Source organism: Vulpes vulpes, chromosome 5, assembly GCF_048418805.1.
Source record: "Vulpes vulpes isolate BD-2025 chromosome 5, VulVul3, whole genome shotgun sequence".
Lineage (NCBI taxonomy): Eukaryota > Metazoa > Chordata > Mammalia > Carnivora > Canidae > Vulpes > Vulpes vulpes.
In genome coordinates, this window is record NC_132784.1 from 93,904,354 (window position 1) to 93,923,419 (window position 19,066).

Sequence of the window (19,066 nt, forward strand, 5' to 3'; positions counted from 1 at the left end):
GTTTTTCATTGATGTATCTAGAAATACTATTCATTGGTTTTGAAGGTTTCTTCTTTCTGTATACCTTCTGTTCCCTCTCAATGGTTTTGGCCTTTCATATTAGATATTTTTCTTAAATGTTTAGTAATCTTTAGCTGCCTTTTCATATTTTTTTAAAGATTTTATTTATTCATGAGAGACACAGGCAGAGGGAGAAGCAGGCTCCATGCAGGGAGCCCGACGTGGGACTCAATCCCGGGTCTCCAGGATCACGCCCTGGGCTGCAGGTGGTGCTAAACCACTGAGCCACCAGGGCTGCCCTGCCTTTTCATATTTTAAAGGGAGGCATTGAAAAGCTAGTTGGAAGTTCTGTGCCAACGGTGGTCTTTACTGTAGGGTGATCTGACTGGTGTGTCCTTAGGGAAGCCCTGATATCAGTATGTCTAGGTCTTTTATCTTGGATAGTCAGATTCCCCAGACAAGGCTCTCCTGACCTCCTGCCTAGTCTGTGACCTGAGTTGTGAAGGGGCCAGGGCCATCACAACATTCAGTATAGCATTTTCAGTTGATCTTCCTATTCTAAGTTCAGTACCCCCTATCCTCAGCTGAGCCTGGTGTCCCAATCCATAGGCCTTCTATAAAAGAATATGCCTCTAGTTCTCCACAATGGAGGGGGAGGGGATGGGATCTGGGAGTCTAACAATTCTTAGGCTTTCAGTAGTTTCTCTTGTTTTAGCTCCACCTTCATCCCACTGCCGCCACCAGTTCCTCTTGGGGCTTCTGTGATGTAAGGCTGGTTGCTTCTTGCCTCTGCCTACTTTGGTTTAGGGTTTGGTAGATAATTTACTACTTACCTCCCTGCTTTTTAGGTGCTGCTTTCATTCTTATTGTTTTCCTCAGTTTATATCTAAATAATAATAATAATAATAATAATAATAAATTCTTTTCTATTATTTTAGTCTGGCTTGGGGAGAGAGCAGAGCTAATGGCATGAATTAAGATTTCATTTTTTGAAGTAAAGTGAATTCTCTTTGTAGAACTGAGAATTTCAACTTCTGGATTTTTTCCCTAGTTTATATTTGCCTCACTATATGTATATATTTCTCCAAGTCCTATTTTGACTTCTCTATTTCTCCCAATTGTTTTGGCATCACTTATTCAAGCTTTGGCCTCTGGACACCTCAGTTTTTCCTTGAGTTGAAGGATACTAGCTATACTTCTTCCATATTTCCACAGAGGAGAGACCTGGTGTCATCAAGTCATTTGGGCAACCACATTGATTGTAAAACTACCAACTATGTACATGACACATTTCCCAACTGTGGAGAAGAGAAGAAAACACAGAAGAGGTGCTTACCCTTAGGAATTCAGGTTTTTTTTAGATGAGGTAGTGTAACTCTTTTAAAGAGAGTTCTTTAGTGGAAAGGAGCAATACAAATCACAAATCACTAATTTTTATTACTTCATTGTTGTCTTCTGAGTATTATTCCTTTGAGTCCTTTTTTATCTCATATTCATTCTTAGTGTTTCTTCTTTATCCATCATGCATCCTCATGAAATGGAAAATCACTTTTTAAAAACTCATTCATTTTTATAACTATTCATTCAAGCTTTTGAATCCACATTCAGATAAAAAGAAAAAAAGTAGTCTCCTGAATACCCTTCTTCAGTCTGGATAACAGATGACTCTTCTTCACTTCTTGGTCAACCTGGAATCTGGAGGACTGTTTGAATTACTTAGAAGGGTTTTTAATGGTACCAGGTATTAAATATCACTTCTCCTCTGTAGAGAATATACAGAGTTGATCTTATACTTACGGGAAATAATGTCAGGTTGAAAATAACGTGAAGCTGATTTAAAACATTCTGTATCCAAAATGAGACATCTAAATTCTAATGTACTTTGACTTTGTCAATGTCCCAGTATTCTTTATTCTTTCCACTACCTCTCGTTGATTCTAAGGCATTAGTACATCCATAAGGTCCCTCTAACCCAGGGTTTCTCAACCTTGGTACCATGGACATTTTGGGCAGACAGCTTTATTATGGGGGCTGTCCTGTGCACTGGCTGTTTAGCAGTCTCCCTGGCCTCTACCCACAGGATGCCAGAGCAAGCTCCCAAGTTGTAACCATTAAAATCCTAAGGGATTTAAGGGATCTCTAAGGGATCCCTGGGTGGCTCAGTGATTTAGAGCCTGCCTTCAGCCCAGGGCATGATCCTGGAGTCCCGGGATCCAGTCCCGCGCTGGGCTCCCTGCGTGGAGCCTGCTTCTCCCTCTACCTGTGTCTCCGCCTCTCTCAATCTCTCTGTGTGTCTCTCATAAATAAATAAATAAATAAATAAATAAATAAATAAATAAATATCTTAAAAAAAAAAAAAAGGTCTCTAGATTAGCCCCCAGTTGGGACCACCACTGTAACACAAAGCCATTGATAAAACCAGTTCCTCTTTTCAAACTAGTCTTGGTTAAACCTAACCTTTCCTATCAACTAACCCGGCTCTGGTCCTATTTAGAGGAAGACACTGGTGCCTAGTAGCTCAGAATGTGGACTTTATGGTCTGACAAACCTGAGTTTGAATCCTGATTCTGCCATTTACTAGTTGCGTGACCTTGGGTGAGATAGTTTAATCCCTTTGAGCCTCGGCTTCCCCATCTTTAAAAGTAGAGATAATGACATGTCTCATAGAGTTGATGTGAGGGTTCAATCAGGCGACACACATAAAGCCTCTGACATACAGCACATACTAAGTAAGCGATAGAGATTATTATCAATATTATGCCCCTCCTCCCCACTGTTATTCAGTCTGCAAGCCAACCCCACATACATGCATCCCACACTCTCTTTCTCCCTCTTAAAGAGATTGCACAGCATCAAAATATCGGCACTCTTACACTTCAGCTTGCTTAGTTGTAATCAGCATTTTTAATTCCCAGATAGAAGCTAGAGACTCCCTGTGTGGAAACAGAGCTCCAGCAGGGAAGAGCAGGCACCATGTGGCTGGAAGTATGCTTGGGAGGAAATATACACAAGTTCTAGGCTTCTTTGTTAAGAAAAGAGATTGGACTCCCCAACAGTGGCTTTGGTGGGAAACTTGAAAATTGCATTTCTCTCCTTTAACATTCCTTCCTTCCTGTGGCAACTCTGGTTTCACCTGATGTGGGTTTTATTCCTTCTTAGGCTCTTACCTGAATTGTTGGCTGGATTAACAGTCTTCATAAGGTTGTTTTCTAGATCACAGGGTTGCTGTATTTGCATGTTATAGCACTTAACACAAAGCCAAGCATATACTACATGCTCAAGAAATGAAAGCTGCTGCTGTCGTTGTAGTGAGTTCAATGTACCTGAAGCAGACAGACCGGATCCCTAGAATGCTAGGCCAGCACAAAGAGCTTTTGGAGCCTTTCTTCTTCCCCATTTTATATCTGAAAGGTCTGAAAAGATTGGCTATTCTGCATGCTGTGCTGGCCTCCCCAGGGTTCCTACCCTGCCTGGGAAGGGCTTTGTTCTTGGGATCCAAGTGGTGAGGGGGTTTCTTTTGTCTTTGGTGTTGTGTTATGGCAAAGCGATAGAAATTACTTAGCCGATATGAAAGAGCAATGATTATAGGTGTTAATAAATAGAAGTAACTAATATGTGATGGAAGACATGAAGTCATTTTAGTAAGACTTATTGGCTCAGTTCAAATGCTGCTTTCCTGTGCTTTGGGTGGTCTTTAATATACAATGTTTGCTGAACCAAACACTTAAGAATTTTTCCCTTAAGGGCATGAGGATATTGCTTCATGTCGGACAGGTCCCTGAATCTGTTAGTCTGTAAAGCAGAGAATTGACCCCATTGGCTTGACCTCTGGGGGCGGGGGTGGGGGATGTCTTGCAGGTCATGAAGACATATCACATGTACAATGCCGACAGCATCAGTGCTCAGAGCAAGCTAAAGGAGGCAGAGAAGCAGGAGGAGAAGCAAATCGGAAAATCGGTAAAGCAGGAAGACCGGCAGACCCCACGCTCCCCTGACTCCTCATCCAATGTCCGCATTGAAGAGAAGCACGTCCGAAGAAGCTCGGTGAAGAAGATTGAGAAGATGAAGGAGAAGGTGTGTATGTTTCAGCATCTGTGGGGGCTAGGGAGGAGCACTCTGGGAGTCAGGGCTAATAGAAGTTTTCCAGTAGGGGCTATGAAGAGAAGGACAAAGAAATTCTGGTTCCTTTAGTGCCTAATGGTCAAACGTGAGTCTTTGCCATCTGCCCTGGAAGAAATTCTAGGTACTGGAGGAACATGGGCATGGAGGCTCCAAGTTTTTCACCTGTAGCAGATCCACAAGAAACATTAGAAACCTTTCTCATACCTGGCAGAGGGACTGCAGACCTGGGGTTTGGCTTCAGGTGCCCTGTATCCTGGGGCAGATGTAGTGATGCCTTCTTCCGGGTCCGGTACAAGGATGGAGAATGGTGTTAGTAGTTACAATCAAAATGGGACATGCATCTAAAGTAGGGAGCCTCATTAACCTTTCCTGAATTGATCTACATTATGCCCTTGAATCTCATTAAACAGAATTAGAACCCAATTTAAGGCAGACGCGCATAGGGAGTAGCAGTACAATTGTGGTTCTCGAATGTACTGTACTTTCATCTTTTAGAGAACAGTCTCCCCTTTAAAAAAAAGTAGAATTGAACTTTTGTTCCCTTTTCAGCGCCAAGCCAAGTACACAGAGAATAAGTTGAAGGCCATTAAAGCCCGGAATGAGTACTTACTGGCTCTGGAGGCAACCAATGCGTCTGTCTTCAAGTACTACATCCACGACCTGTCTGACCTTATTGATGTAAGTGCTTAAAGCTGGGGGCTCAAGGGCATCTTCTTCCTGGTTTTGGAGAATTGTCCGGATGTTCCCTAGTCTGTTGCTCAGGCATCTTCAAGCGTTTTTAGAAGAATTAGGAAGATAGTAGCTGTGGTCCATTAGGGGCTTGCCGTGTTTCAGATACCAGGTGAAGCCCTTTATACTTTATCTTACTCAGTTCTTACTAGGATCCTGAGAGGAAGGCACTCGTCCATTTTTAGAGTTTAAAATTCAGAGTTTATTTGATTTATTTTTTTTAAAGATTTTATTTATTTATTCATGAGAGACACAGAGAGAGAGAGAGGCAGAGACATAGGCAGAGGGAGAAGCAGGCTCTTGCATGGACCTGATGCAGGACTCGATCCCAGGACCACAGGATCACGACCTTAGCCGAAGGCAGATGCTCAACCACTGAGCCACCCAGGCGTCCCTAAAATTCAGAGTCTAGATGACTCATCCAGAATCAGCTAATAAGTGACAGAGCCAAGATTTATCCCTGGGTCTGATTATTAAACCCATGCTCATAACTGTAGCGCACGTCTCTCCCAGGAAATATTTCCTTAGATCAGCCACTTGCATGTAGGAGTGAGTGGCAAGAGCTAAAGAGCTAAAATGCCATACCTCATATTTAGATAGTTAATATCTCTTAGTATTATTTCATTTGACTATCACATCACCCTGTGGATCAGTGTTACTATCTCCAATTTGAAGATTAGGAATCTAGGCTCAAGGTTACCTACCTGCCCTCAGTTACACTGCAAATGAGAGCCCTGGTCAGTAGGAAGCTGGATGCCCTTGACATAGGGCCCATGCCTTCTGACATATGACCCAAAGATGATGAGAAAAGCAGATGAGTAGACACCTGTGTTTTGCATGGCTTAGACACAAGGAATATGCTTTTTGTCTTTGACCTTGGGGGTCAGCCTTGCAATCTCTCTCACCTGCAGACTCCCAGCCGGTCCATTGCCTGAGCCAGCCTGGACTATAGCTGCAAGAGTACGCTCTTCCCTCCAGTCTTCAAAGTGGGGGGCCTGGAGTCAGCTGACTTTGTGTCAGCAGCCACCCTACTTTAGGGCTTCGGGCGGACCTGAACTGGTATCCTCTCTGAGGCCTGCTATTTGCCTCTAGCTGTTAGCAGGCAGCCACTGGACTTTCCTGGCCAGACCTTGCCCCCTTGCCCAACTTAGTTTCTCAGTGAATGAACCTACCACGCTTCACACATGAGTATTTGGTGTGTGGTCTAAGATTCAGGTCATATGGGGCTTATCACTGAACTGTTTTGCTCACTTTGCTCCCCTCTCCCCCACTTCTTTCTGGCAAACAGAAAAATTGGACTAAATCATTGGTACTGAAATCTGACTCCACATGCTTGGGGAACATTTCTAAAATAGTTCCTTGAGCCAGGGATTTTTGATTCAATAGATGTCAGCCTCTTCATGCCCCGGGTATCATTGCCTTACTGGGTAAGTGGAGCCCTGATGCCTGTTCAGGCACCACTTTGTTCTCCTTGCTTGTTGATGCCAATCTGAACACTGTCCTTCAGTGGAGGTCAGAAACCTACACAGGATCCTTTCTCCTCGTGAGGGGAATTGTTCTTCGCTACTGGGAGAGACACCTGTTCTCAGCACAAGGAAGAGAATCAGTTCTTTCTTATGTTCCATTTCTGCTACTTATCTCACATTTGTTGAAAAAGAAAATTAGGTCATGCAGTCCATTACACCTCTTCCTCTGGTTTGTCCTTTCCTTTCTTGCCCTCAGGGTAACTTCCTCACCCCTTTCACAAAAATGCCGATCTGGGAGTGGGGTGAGAGAGAGACCTTGGCAATCCATAGACCCTCCATCAGATGTGAGTAGGTGTTTTGAAATGTCTAAGAAACAAGCTATTTTGCTACTTATTCTCACTTTAAAGAAGAAGAATAAGAAAGGTGTGTTAAGAGCCTGTCTTCGGGATCCCTGGGTGGCGCAGCGGTTATCCCTGGGTGGCGCAGCGGTTTAGCGCCTGCTTTTGGCCCAGGGCGTGATCCTGGAGACCCGGGATCGAGTTCCACGTGGGGCTCCCGGTGCATGGAGCCTGCTTCTCCATCTGCCTGTGTCTCTGCCTCTCTCTCTCTCTCTGTGACTATAATAAATAAAAAATTAAAAAAAAAAAAAAGAGCCTGTCTTCATGGGATGTGGTATGGGTCTCATGAAAAAGCAGCCTGCCAGCCTCCTTAACACTCAGGGTGTGGGTGTAGGCTACTGTGAGCAAGTCTGGGTTGGCACCATTCCAGGCCTCTCAGTAAGTTGCTTTTGTTTTGTTTGTTGTTTGTTTTGTTTTTATTTTTCCTAAGGTGAGGACAGATTCATTACTCTTTTTTTTTTTTAAGCTGGTAACATTATTCGGCTAAGTAAATATTTATTTGGAATGAGGCTATCTGCTTAGCATCAAGGGTACAAAAGGTATAAAATAATTTTTGCCCTAGAGGTATTCATAGACATTGTATGATATTTTCTACGTAACTGGCTAATTGCAACGTTAAAGGTAAGCCCAAGGGGCCCCAGGACAGTGTTCTTCAAACTATAGGTCATGATCCATCAGGGGGAGTCATGAAATCACTTTTATGAGTTTGACTTATTTTTTTAATGAAGGGATTAGAATAGAATAGGAAAGAAAATAAAATATGTGATTACATCATACTAGTAAGATTAAATTTTATTTTGTGAAATTGTTATGTTAGGGATGTGTGTGTGTGTGTGTGTGTGTGTGTGTGTGTGTATGACAAGATGTATTTCTTACTGTGAGTTAGAAGTCAAAAAAAGTTTGAGTCCCTGCACTAAGAACAGAGGAATGTCTCTTAGTCTCTGTAAACTCCAGAGATAAATATATATATATTTTAAACTTTATATATTGGGATGCCTGGGTGACTCAGTAGTTGAGTGTCTGCCTTTAGCTCAGGGCGTGACCCTGGAGTCCCAGGATTGAGTCGCACATCAGACTCCCTGCATGGAGCCTGCTTCTCCTCCTGCCTATGTCTCTGCCTCTTTCTCTCTGTGTCTCTCATGAATAAATAAATAAAATCTTTAAAAAAACTTTATATATTAAGATATTCTTTTTTTAAAAAACATGCACAGTGCTTAATACATAGCTGAGCACATAGTATAATTCATTGAAGGAAGAAAGGAATAGAAGGAAGAGGAAGAACGTGATTTCGTAAGGCAAGATTTTTTCCCCCTTTTCATGCCTTTTAATACTACCTGCAGATATAATTTATATACACTGCTTGAACTTAAGTGTTAATAGTTTCAAGAGTTTTGATAAATTCCAGCACCCTGGTAACCTACATGTCCATCAAAATAGAGAACATTTCCGTTACCTCAAAAAGTTCCTCTATTTTCTTCCCACTCAGTCCCTTACCCCAAGGCAACCACTGTTCTGATTTCTTTCACCATAAATTAGTTTTGCCTATTGTAGAACTTTGTAAAGATGGGATTTTATAGTATATACTTTTCATACCTGGCCCCCTTTTTATCCAGCGTGATGTTTTTGAGCATCGCCACTGCTTGTCTGTGTATCAGTAGTTTTCTAAATGACCCAGGCAATAAAAATGGCCCAAAGAACACTTTGGCAGCAAACCAATCGGTAGGGCGGGAGTGGGGAGCCTGGGTACCTTGCCTTTCTGATCTTGACAGTATTCAGAACTTGCTTTATGACGTAGGATGAGTCTTGTGCCAGTCTGTCGCCATCCATGTTACATGAACCATGCTGCCTCCTTCCTCCTGGTGCGGAAGCGCAATGTGTGCTGAGGGCATTGAGGATAAGTCAAAGGAAGTTATTTTTATCGACACCATTGCACGGACACAAGGACTACCCTTTGACTTCATTTTATAAGATAATAAGATTTAAACTTAGACTGTAGAAACCCACACGAAACATCTAACACACACCAGAGAAACTTTGACTTCAGGCCAAAAAGACATTCTGAGCTGACTTGATGGAGTCTAAGAACTGTAGGCTCATTGGAATGTGGCTTTCCTCCCCCGTACTCCTGTGGCTTTCCCAACCCAGGAGCAGATGGATTACTGAAGAACAGGGCATTGTGCTCATGCATAGCTGGAGGTTTGTGAAGGCTACATACATGGGTAGAGAGAGTCTGTGACACCTTGTGCACCCAAGTTGGACATGAGGGAACTCAGCCTTCTTCACAGGAAATTTTATAAAGGGCATTTATTTTTCTCTTCTGTGTGAACTAGAAGTGGATATTATGAAATACCCATTTTTTTCCCTAGGCCTTCTCTAGAGTCTCTTCGTGAGGACGTGAACCAGTAAAGGGTTAATGAGCTGTCAACTCAAGTCATCACACATCTGGATGGGCTATCATTAAATTCTTATAAAAATTTGATTTCCCCTGAGAGAGTTTTCATCAAACATTTATATAACCCAGAAATGGCCAGGGGAGCTCAGCGTGGCCACAGAACTCATCAGAAGCCACCAAAAGCATACTTTGTCCCCATTGTGAGGAAAATAATGTGCTGCCTCTACTCACTGGGATTCTCCTGGGAACAGAGATGAAATATTCAAATCTCGTTTACCTAACCTTGCCAGAAATTGCTTCTTTGCTAAGGCCTCAGTTTCTGGCTGTCGCACTCACAGAGATTTGTGGATAGCCAAGGCTCTGTAAAACCAATTCCAAGTCTCCCTGGTTGGCTGGAGGCAGAAAGGAGCCAGACGGCACATTGTGAGGCAGACCTTCACTCACTGGCACAGAGAAGCTACAGAACAATTGTATCAGTGAGGCAGGACTGAGCGATATAAGGGGCTTCCAGTGGCCATGTCTACCCACATGACTTAGATTGGTATTCAGCCTAAATGGGTTATTTCCTAAGAGGCTAAAATCAATTGATGTGTATTAAATGCCTACTATGAGCAAGGCTTCTTGGTGAGGGATACGAAGGAGGAATGACACTGGCCAGGCCCTCTTTGAGGCTTGTCTTCTGCTTGGTGTGATAGGAAATGGCAAATCTCAGAGTGAGGCAGTGTGTTTGCTGTCACATGAGGGCTGGTGTGCTTTGGCCCTGAGTAGAGGCCAAGGTTAATAGATGCCAGGGTTGCAGGGCTGGCTGGCTTCCCAGAGGCTGGGAATTAGGTTTGGATTTTGAAGATTGGGTCCATTTCCAACAAGTAAGAAGAGTGGAAAATATGTAAAAAAGGAGAATGCTGGGGAAAGGGCAGAGGTTAGTGGATTTGGGGATCTTGGTGGTTGATGTGGAAGTATCTGCATGATGCCAAACGTATGTAAATACATTGCCTTTTTTCAGCCTCACTATGATCCGTGAGACTGCTGTTGTTCCCCTTGGAGGCCAAGGGGAGTTAAATGGCTTGCTTGTGGTCGTGCAGCTGATTTGAGGCCTGAGGCCTGCTGTTTTCCCATTCTCTACCCTAAGCAGGATCATGTCATTGGTTAGAGCAGAAGAGGCTAAGGAATGGAATAGAGGGGAGATGATGTGGATGGTCAGACTGCAAGGCAGATTATAATTTGTTCTGGCTGTTGACCTTGCTTAACTTCACGAAGCCTCAACTTTCTAGTCTGAGAAAGTAAGATAATACCAACCTCACTAGAGTTATTATGAGGATTCAGATGCAGAATGTCCATAAAGCACTTAGTGCACATCAGGTATACAGTACGCACACTTAGTAAAGTCTAGGTGTTTTTAAATTTCCAAAATGAGGAAGGTCAATGCCAACAAGTGACTTCACTTTAGAAAAAAACTAAGCTGGGCACCTGGGTGGCTCAATCGGTGAAGGTGAAGTATCTGCCTTTGGCTCAGGTCATGATCTCGGGGTCCTAGGGTCTTGCCCCGTGTCTGGCTCTCTGCCCAGCAGGGAGTCTGCTTCTCTCTCTCCTTCTGCTCCCCACCCCCACTCCCCACCCCCGCTCATGGTCTTGCTCAATTTCCCTCTCTCTCAAATGAATAACTTTTTTTAAAAAAAAATCTTAAAAAAAGAAAGAGAAGAAAAAACTGAAGGCTTTTGTAAGTTTTTTAGCTGGCAAGTGGCATAACAAAAGCCATTTTTGAAGACAGTGAAGCAGACAGCGCTGGTGTAGAAAAGGGTATGAATCAGGGTAGAGGTAGAGAGAATGAAGAGGAAAGTGGAGTCACCAAAAATATGTAAAGATGATGAGAGGCACCCCGCCTCCCCCTAATTCTCTTCTGCACTCAAAAGCTCCCTACTTGCTCAGCCCTGTAGGCCATGTTACTTCTGTTCACAGATTCACAGGCATCCAGTTTCATCATCAGCATCTGCATAGAGCTAGTCAGGAAGGTTTGCAGGTTCAAGGGCAGCCTGGCTAGACCAGCAGTGTCTTTCAGAGGAGAAAGGGCCTCTGCACATGAAGTCTCCCAATCAGCTGCTTTTGTCTTTCTTCCATTTGCTCTTCTATCCCAACTGAATTTAATGTCTTTCCATCCTCTGCCCCTAGTTCAGCTGTAACTGCTGTTCTTGCGCTGCAGCCAGGCACCTGCCAGAGCTTGTTGGCATTGACCCAGAGCCCAGCCTGACAGGCGCTGTGTCACTGAGCTTCTTGTGGGATGCTGGGAGGAAAAGCACACATCACATGCTTTTTCTTCCCCAATCATGGCTGCTCCCAACGTGAACATAATGGGGGGAAGGGCTGGGGAAGTTAATTTGATGCCTGCCTATAGACTGAAACAGCAGTCAGGCAGATGGTCTTACTCTATGCATGGATTCTTCTCTGATGTTTCTTCTCAGGTTCTGGATCTCAAAGCTGCTTAAGCAATAGAAGGGATAATGGATGACAAAGGAATTTGAGTCTCAGGATTCTTTGGGAGAGATGGGGAATATTATCATAAGATTTTAGAGTGCCATTGCTGAAGATGGCCTTGGGGATTATAATTAGTCCATGTATTTTCAGGCTTTTTCTCTAGCAGAATTCTTTCTTCAAACCAGACCTTACATAGAATCCCAATGTATTAAGTAGACAAAAGAGCAGAGCTGATTTGGTTGAACCAGAGAGAAGGGCTCCCAAGTCCTACTGGTTGCTTCCTTTTACCCCCTTCTCAAGAGCAGCCTGAGCGGTGGCATTGAACTGTACAGCTCTGATCCACGGCTTGTAGACCACTGACCTGGCCAGATCTGTTCATTTGACAGCTGAGGATATAGGTTCAGGGTTGGGGAGTGGCTTTTCCAAGGTTGCTTGACTTCCTGTTCAGTGCTTTTTTTTTTATAATATTGCCTCTCTCATACACCACCCTCCCCAGTTTGCTTTAGAAAATCAGGATCCTTGACATGATCTGAGTTTTCCCAGTAAGACTGACACTTAGAAATGTTTGGTCTTATAAATGCTGTTTCTGTCGGGCAGGAGCTTTAGTGCAGAAATCCAAGTCTGGAGCGAAGGCCTGTCCTTGAATGTCAGGAACTGGTGGGGGTGACAATGGACGACAGAGTCTGATCCCCATTCACTTCTCCCACTAAAGTTCAGTGTTTGTGTAAACCAGCTGCTCTTGCGACACTTGTGCACTGTGAGCCTGGAATGGTGAAATGGCCTGGTTTGGTTCATAGGTAGTGACTTGACCACAATGACCTTCAGGGAGTGGCAGGCTGTATTTTCATGGTTGTATTTTGTTAAAATGGTATCCACAGAGAAACCCCTGAAGTGGAAGAGGGTTCCCTTGAACCCTTAGCTTTTCTCATGTTTACGGAATAGCCCTGGGCAGCACATGATGAAATAATGTCCTGTTCTGTTGAGTCCTCTTCCTTTCAACCAGCCCATAGCCCTCTGAGGTGTGTCTACCATTGAACTGGGAATGGAAACCAGAAATTTCACCTGGATCTTGGAAGTCAGAATGTCAGCCTTGTTCCGGCTGCACAGCCAGTCCTGCTGACATGGTCTGAGCTGCCCTGGGGGCCACACTCCCTTTCTGCCCAGCTGTGAGATTGTCCATGGTTTGCTCACATGTCTTCTCCGTCCCACAGCAGTGTTGTGACTTGGGCTACCATGCTAGCCTGAACCGGGCACTACGTACCTTCCTCTCTGCTGAATTGAATCTGGAGCAGTCAAAGCACGAGGGTCTGGATGCCATCGAGAATGCTGTCGAGAATCTGGATGCCACCAGTGACAAGCAGCGCCTCATGGAGATGTACAACAATGTCTTCTGCCCACCTATGAAGTTTGAATTCCAGCCCCACATGGGGGACATGGTGAGGCCTCCTTCCCATCAGCACACCCCCTCCAGGGCTTGAGCTCACTTGTGTCTGGATTCACTACACTAAGGCCTTGTTATTCTGGGGAGAGGAAAGCCTGGGGCTGGCTTACTTTCAGCTGAGTGAGGAGCATTCCACCCATTTGGCAAAGAGCTACTGAGTGGCTGCTGGGCTTAACTGTAGAAGGTGGGGATTAGGGCCCTCTGGGAGCTTCCAGTCTGGGGAGTTGAGAGAGAGTTCCAGATATTCATAGAGTGGGGCCCCCAGAGAGTCCAGCAGGATCAGAGGAGGTGGAAAACAATAGGTGTATAAAAACTAACAGTTCAGTATGGGAAGGGGGAAGGATTTGGAGGAGGCCTCCAAATGGTGAGTCTGGAAGAAGAGCTGAGATGCAACCAGATACTCAAGGCTTTTGATGGGGAGGGAGAGCCAAGTGGGCAGAAGTGATGTGATCTTATGTCACTTGGCAGAGATCTGAAGGATCTTATTCTCTTGAGTTTAGAAGATTGCAATAAGGGGTATAGCTCTGCTGGCATATTGAACAAAAAAGAATGGGCACCTACAGATAAGACAGGAGCTAAGATGTCATCCCAGAGGCCTGATGCTGTCTGCCCAGGCTAGGGAACAAGAACATGGGGGCCCTGTTTTGAATGTTGAACCTCCGAGACTAAAACAAGAAGGATCTGAACAAAGTGAGAGGAACAAGAAGCTCTTTGGGTTTCATTGCTCTGAATATTTGGTTCCACTTGGAGTGGCTGTGCATGCAAATCAGAGTGACCCTGATTCCTGCCAGTAGGAGCTAGCCTTTAACCTTCAGATGAAATTGGGAGGAGAATGTATAGGCTTACATAATAGAAATAGATGGATCTTCAGGTGTGGTTGGATTTAGGAGTGGGGATTTATCAAGACTCGGGTTTTTGGTTTTTTTGCCTTTTTTTTTTCTCTCTCTCTCTCTGCTTCACATCTTGTATCTTGGCTCTATTCTCAGGTAGGCTCTTATCCCATAAGGGCAAGGTGACTGTATTTCCAGCCTGATTTCTTATAGGTCCAAATCCAATGGAAGGAGTATCTGCTTCCCTTCTAGAAGCCCCCACAAAATTCTCATTGTGTCTTCTTCGTTCTGACTGGCTGCTATGTTTAGCACTGAGCTAGTTATTGTGTCTGGCTGCAGTTGGCTGGTTGGCTTAAGCCTAAGTCACATGTTCCATCCCAGGTTTGTGGAGAGCCTCATCCAAAATACACCACTTGGATTGTGGGGTAGGAGGTTCCACCAAGGACAGTCAGGCCAAAGTCACCAGGAGAAGGAGGAAGGGATGCTAGGTGGCTGAAAAATAACTATGTCCTCTCAACAAGGGAATGGTGTTTTCATTAGGATTAGTATCTAGATGCTTTTTAGAAAAAACCCTATTCTAAAATGATAACTATTATAGTCTAACTAGAGGATTTGCTGTCATCAATAAGCCATAACAGAGAGTGGGACATATCTATCCTAAAGACAAGAACGTGGAGATGATTTCTTTCCTCTCCTCAGGGAAAACCAAACCATGTATAGTTTGTTTCCATTTCTGTGACTAAGGAAATGTCAGTGTCTGAACAGATGGGGAAGTGAAATGGCAGTGTGTGCAGTTGGGGGGAATGTCACCGAGCCCCAGGAAGCCCCATTCCTCACCTGCCCTGGCTTCTGGTCCAACTTGTCTTCCAGTCCCCTTCTCCAGCTGCCACTGACATTCCTTCCCAAGAATCAGTGGAACTTGAGGACCAGCTGAGCAGAGTGATACATTTTCTGGTGTTGACTGAGTTGCCCTCTGAGCCAAACAGCTTGTCTCCATAAAGGGAGAATCCAAATGCTGGGTGCTTAGGCCCCCTCGTAGCCCTGTCAGTGCCTTAGTTTCATACTGTGGAGCACAGCTGGAATGTATTACCTTGCACCCCGGTAGAGGACCTCTGCCAAAGCTTGAAGCACAGCCCTGCTGCTTCTTAAAGGCACAGGCATGGAGGTCATTTTTCCCTCTCTGAGACCTCCCTGCTAGGTCTGGTTACTTTAACATCAATAGTTCACTCTTCTGCCTGGGTCCTCCCTTTGTGTGATACAGCTGATCAGTGGCTGAGCCAGGCAGGGGCTGGGGTCGGCCCTAGCTCTTGCAAAGGTTCTGCATTCTGGCCTAGCCTTCCTAGGGGTCAAAAATAAAAAGATGAGAAGGCGAGTTTTTCTTGGTCCTCACAGCCAGTCTGTCCCCACGAGTGTGGGCTGCCTGTAGACCGTGGAGGCAACAAGAGGGAGCTGCCTGGAAGTCCTTGGACGAGGGCCAAGGTTCGGGTAGCATTTTGACCGGAAGCCCTGAAATTGGCCAAGACCCCACACTGCCTGATGTTCTGGGGTGCTCAGCACATGAGTTGATGCCAAACACTCTCAGATGTACTAGGAGGAGGTGCTTGGCTCTACTCTTGGTGCCCCCAGAGGCTTGTGGGGCTCTGGATGCCTGACCAGTGACATCAGGCAGCCAGAGAGTTTCACTCTTGGCTCTAACCCATCCTGGCCACTGAGCTTTCTCCATTGTGTCTGCTTATCCAAGAGCCAGAGTGAAGTCAGCTCTCTTCAGATCTGAGAGCTGGCTCAAGCCAGCCCCTCAGCTGGGGGAGGAGGTCAAGTCAGTTTGGAGCTTAAAAGCCAATGGAGGGAAAGGTCAAGTCCCAGCCCCCTCCATTTGAAGAGAGGTTTTGTCTTCTAAGCAAGAGAACAGTCTGTGGGCATGTGAATGTGCCCACTCATTGCTGAGGAAGAAGGGGGCCAGTTCTATCCAGATGTCTCTCTTCAGACAAGAGGCTAAGGGACACATGGTGGCAAGGTGACAGGAGCTGCGTCCATGTGGGTCCTGCTTCCTAATCTGCCAGCCTTCTGTTCCTCATCTGTCATCCTGGGGACTAGGATAGATTTTTGTTCATTTGTTTTCTCAGGACGTAGAATGTTTTGATAATTTTATTAATTTTAGTGGGTGACCTCGTGCCCATGCCATAGCCATGCTGCCACCCAGAGACAGTAGCTCAACCATCTTTGCATGGAGGCTGAAGCCTATTGACAATGGTCCTTCGGGGAGGGGCAGACGCCTTTCCCATACAGATCTGGTGTAAGCCTTGGGCAAAAGGATGGCTCTTTGAAAGTGCCAGGTCCCACCAGATTCTGTGCCCTCCGGGGCCTTCTAGCACAGCCTGTGGACTCATTCCTGGCTTTACTTTCTCTCGTTGAGTCAGAGCTCTCATGCATGGCCCAGATTTATAAACACATTCTGGCTGCCAACAGCGGCAGGCTAGCCTCCTGACCCACTTCTCTCCTGGTTTCGCTCTGGTGCATGAAGGGAGATGAAGGAGGGGCTGGAGAGGTGGCCATTCGGACTTCTAGCAGGAAATCCTCACTGCCAAAGCATTGTGTGTGTGGAGCCGGGGCTGCCCAAGGCACCTTTCTCTGGCCTAACACTGGCTTCCACAGAGCTGCAGACCCTGCCAAGCACCAGCCTCGGGATCGGCCCCAAGTGGAGAGACCTGGTCTTTCCACACAGGTCCCACTCCTTGTTCCCTCTTTGTGCTGGTGAGTCCTGGAAGAAGTTCACACAATTTGCCTTTGGATTTTTATTTTCACACAGAAACTGTGAGGCTGACAACTTGAACACGAGTACTTTTATTAGTAGTAATGGGACTCTGGAACCGCCAGAAGAACCGTGTCCTCTTCCTGACCTGGTGTTGCTTTCTTTTGGCAGGCTTCCCAGCTCTGCGCCCAGCAGCCTGTCCAGAGTGAGCTGGTACAGAGATGCCAGCAACTGCAGTCTCGCCTATCCACCCTGAAGATTGAGAACGAAGAGGTGAGTTTCCTGCTTAGGAGACTTGGAGCGACCCTCCGTGTTTCCCTGTTCAACCTCTTTCTTGCTGCCCATCTGGGAGCAGGTGGAAGGAGCATGCAGAGAATGTCCGGGCTGCTGCAAATATTTCCTAGCCAAATGTAGCCTTGGATTTTCCCCCTCTTCTACATCCTGCCCTTGAACTCCAGGAAGTTGCTCTTGCATTGCCAAAGGTTGAGCTCTATTTTGAGCTTTTGCAAAATGCTTTTTTTCCTCCCTCTACACATTTAATCAAAATGGCACTTGGCAGCTGTGTGAACAATATTGTGTCTCTGAAACCACCCCCTCATGCCTGGTTTTTTCCAGCATTTTCAAACAAACAGAGGCCTTTGACTTTGACACTTAAAACATCTCCATCCTCTTAGAAAATGAAGACTTTCTTCTGGGCCTGGTGTGCTTGCTGTCAACAACTAGTTCAAAAGGGCAGCATGATTAATTATCCAACTTCTTTCTTTTGTGCTCACATGACTTCTTACCTGGCATCTCAATCGGTCTTACATTTCCCAGGAAGATCAGGAAGGCCTGGGGGTGAGTCACTTAGTTTGTGAATGGGGAAACAAGTCCCCTGATTTGTTGAAGCGCAGATTGTGGGGCATTATGGGATGAGGCCCATCTCACATTTTAACAAGCTCTTTGCATCATGAGGTCAGTTTGGATTTGTTTTACTCTCTTAGCACTTCCTTATGGGCAAGAGCTAATATTAAACTTAAAAAGTAGACATTAAATAAAAGAGCTGGGTCAAATAAATAGCATGAAGAGGGGTGGTTTTTAGGTCCTCGCTGGACAGTGGCATTGTAACACAGAGTCCAGGTGATGGTTGTCACTCACCAGGCACCAGCCAACTGGCAGCAGAGCCCTGTCTTCAGCAGCAGCTCCTCCGTTCCCCTCCAGCCACTCCTGTCCCACATCTCCAGGCTTCTCCGGTACCTGCTCCTCTGCAGCCCACCACTCACACATTATGTTGGCCCTTGTCGTGGCAGGTAAAGAAAACAATGGAAGCCACTCTGCAGACCATCCAGGACATTGTGACTGTTGAGGATTTTGATGTATCTGACTGCTTCCAGTACAGCAACTCTATGGAATCTGTCAAGTCCACGGTCTCAGAAACCTTCATGAGCAAGCCCAGCATCGCTAAGAGGAGAGCCAACCAGCAAGAGACAGAGCAGTTCTATTTCACGGTGAGGGGGGTTCAGTGGCTCTTGAGGAGTACTCGCAGCATACAGGGACACTTGGAACCCAGAGTCCTTGTCAAGTGTTGCAAGGGCGGTCTTTGAATATCTTAATTTGGATATTCAGAGACCATTCCTCAACCTAAATTAAGACACAGATATCTCTGAGTTATATATGTCTAAAGAGACCCCCAAGAGAAAGATGCTCTCAAGAACACTACTAGGAAGATAGTCTTTTCTTTATTTTTTTTTCCTTCCCCTGGAAGACTTTTAGAATTCTAACCACTAGTAGGCTTCTGTTGAAAGAATTCCTTCTCCATGGGAGTCATAAAAGGAGATCTTCATTTCTTGGTTCTTGGGAGATACATCCAAATATTCTGGCTAACGCATGTCTTATTTTTAAACTCCATAGTCTCTTCTAGGTGAGGCGATGACAGCATTTTATAATTTTTGTTGATGGGAAATTACCTTTTGTAATTATAACTAAAATTCAAGAGGACAGGTAATAATGCAGCATCATTGGTTTGCAGAGAATTTCCAAATACTGTATTCCCCCACTTCTGTTAGACAAATGGACCCGATTTTCTTTCAAGTTGTGTTAACAGTCCTGTGGAAGGTTGCTGGCTAGTCTTTGGTGCTGCTTTTTAATAATTAAGTTATTTTGAGCTTGCCAAGTAGGATTTATTGCCGGGACTAAAATTTATTTTCTCATCTTCTGACAACGAAGAAAGGAAAAATTAAATTTGCAGATGTGAGATGAAATATAGCTAGTGAATATGCATACTGATTCTGAATGAGAGGGATTAACTTGTTTTTCACTCAAGAAACATAGTCTGCATGCAGTAAATTGAATTTTTCCTCCAACTAGAATAATTTGTTTAATTCTTCTTTGAACATTGCCCTTTCTCCATTAAGAACTCTAGTGATTTGCTATCTTTTCTAAAAAATGAAATCTGTTTTTTAACTTAAACTAAGAATTCTTCAGATTTATT

General features: G+C 44.9%; 1 protein-coding gene across 17 annotated transcripts in view; it reads left to right on the top strand.

Annotated features, from left to right (window-relative positions):
• Positions 1 to 19,066, top strand: part of SRGAP2 (SLIT-ROBO Rho GTPase activating protein 2) — a 236,038-nt gene that overhangs the window by 160,939 nt on the left and 56,033 nt on the right. For 9 of the 17 annotated variants that reach the window (XR_012001778.1, XR_012001779.1, XR_012001780.1 and 6 more), the window contains exons 6-10: positions 3,859 to 4,074; positions 4,672 to 4,800; positions 12,788 to 13,012; positions 16,768 to 16,869; positions 17,886 to 18,083. Coding sequence is in view for 9 of the 17 variants with exons in the window: in XM_072759457.1 (XP_072615558.1) it covers positions 3,859 to 4,074; positions 4,672 to 4,800; positions 12,788 to 13,012; positions 16,768 to 16,869; positions 17,886 to 18,083 (870 nt within the window). In the remaining 8 variants the exon portion in view is untranslated. The remainder of the gene's footprint in view (positions 1 to 3,858; positions 4,075 to 4,671; positions 4,801 to 12,787; positions 13,013 to 16,767; positions 16,870 to 17,885; positions 18,084 to 19,066) is intronic. The other 8 variants (XR_012001782.1, XR_012001783.1, XR_012001784.1 and 5 more) reach the window with 1 other exon arrangement.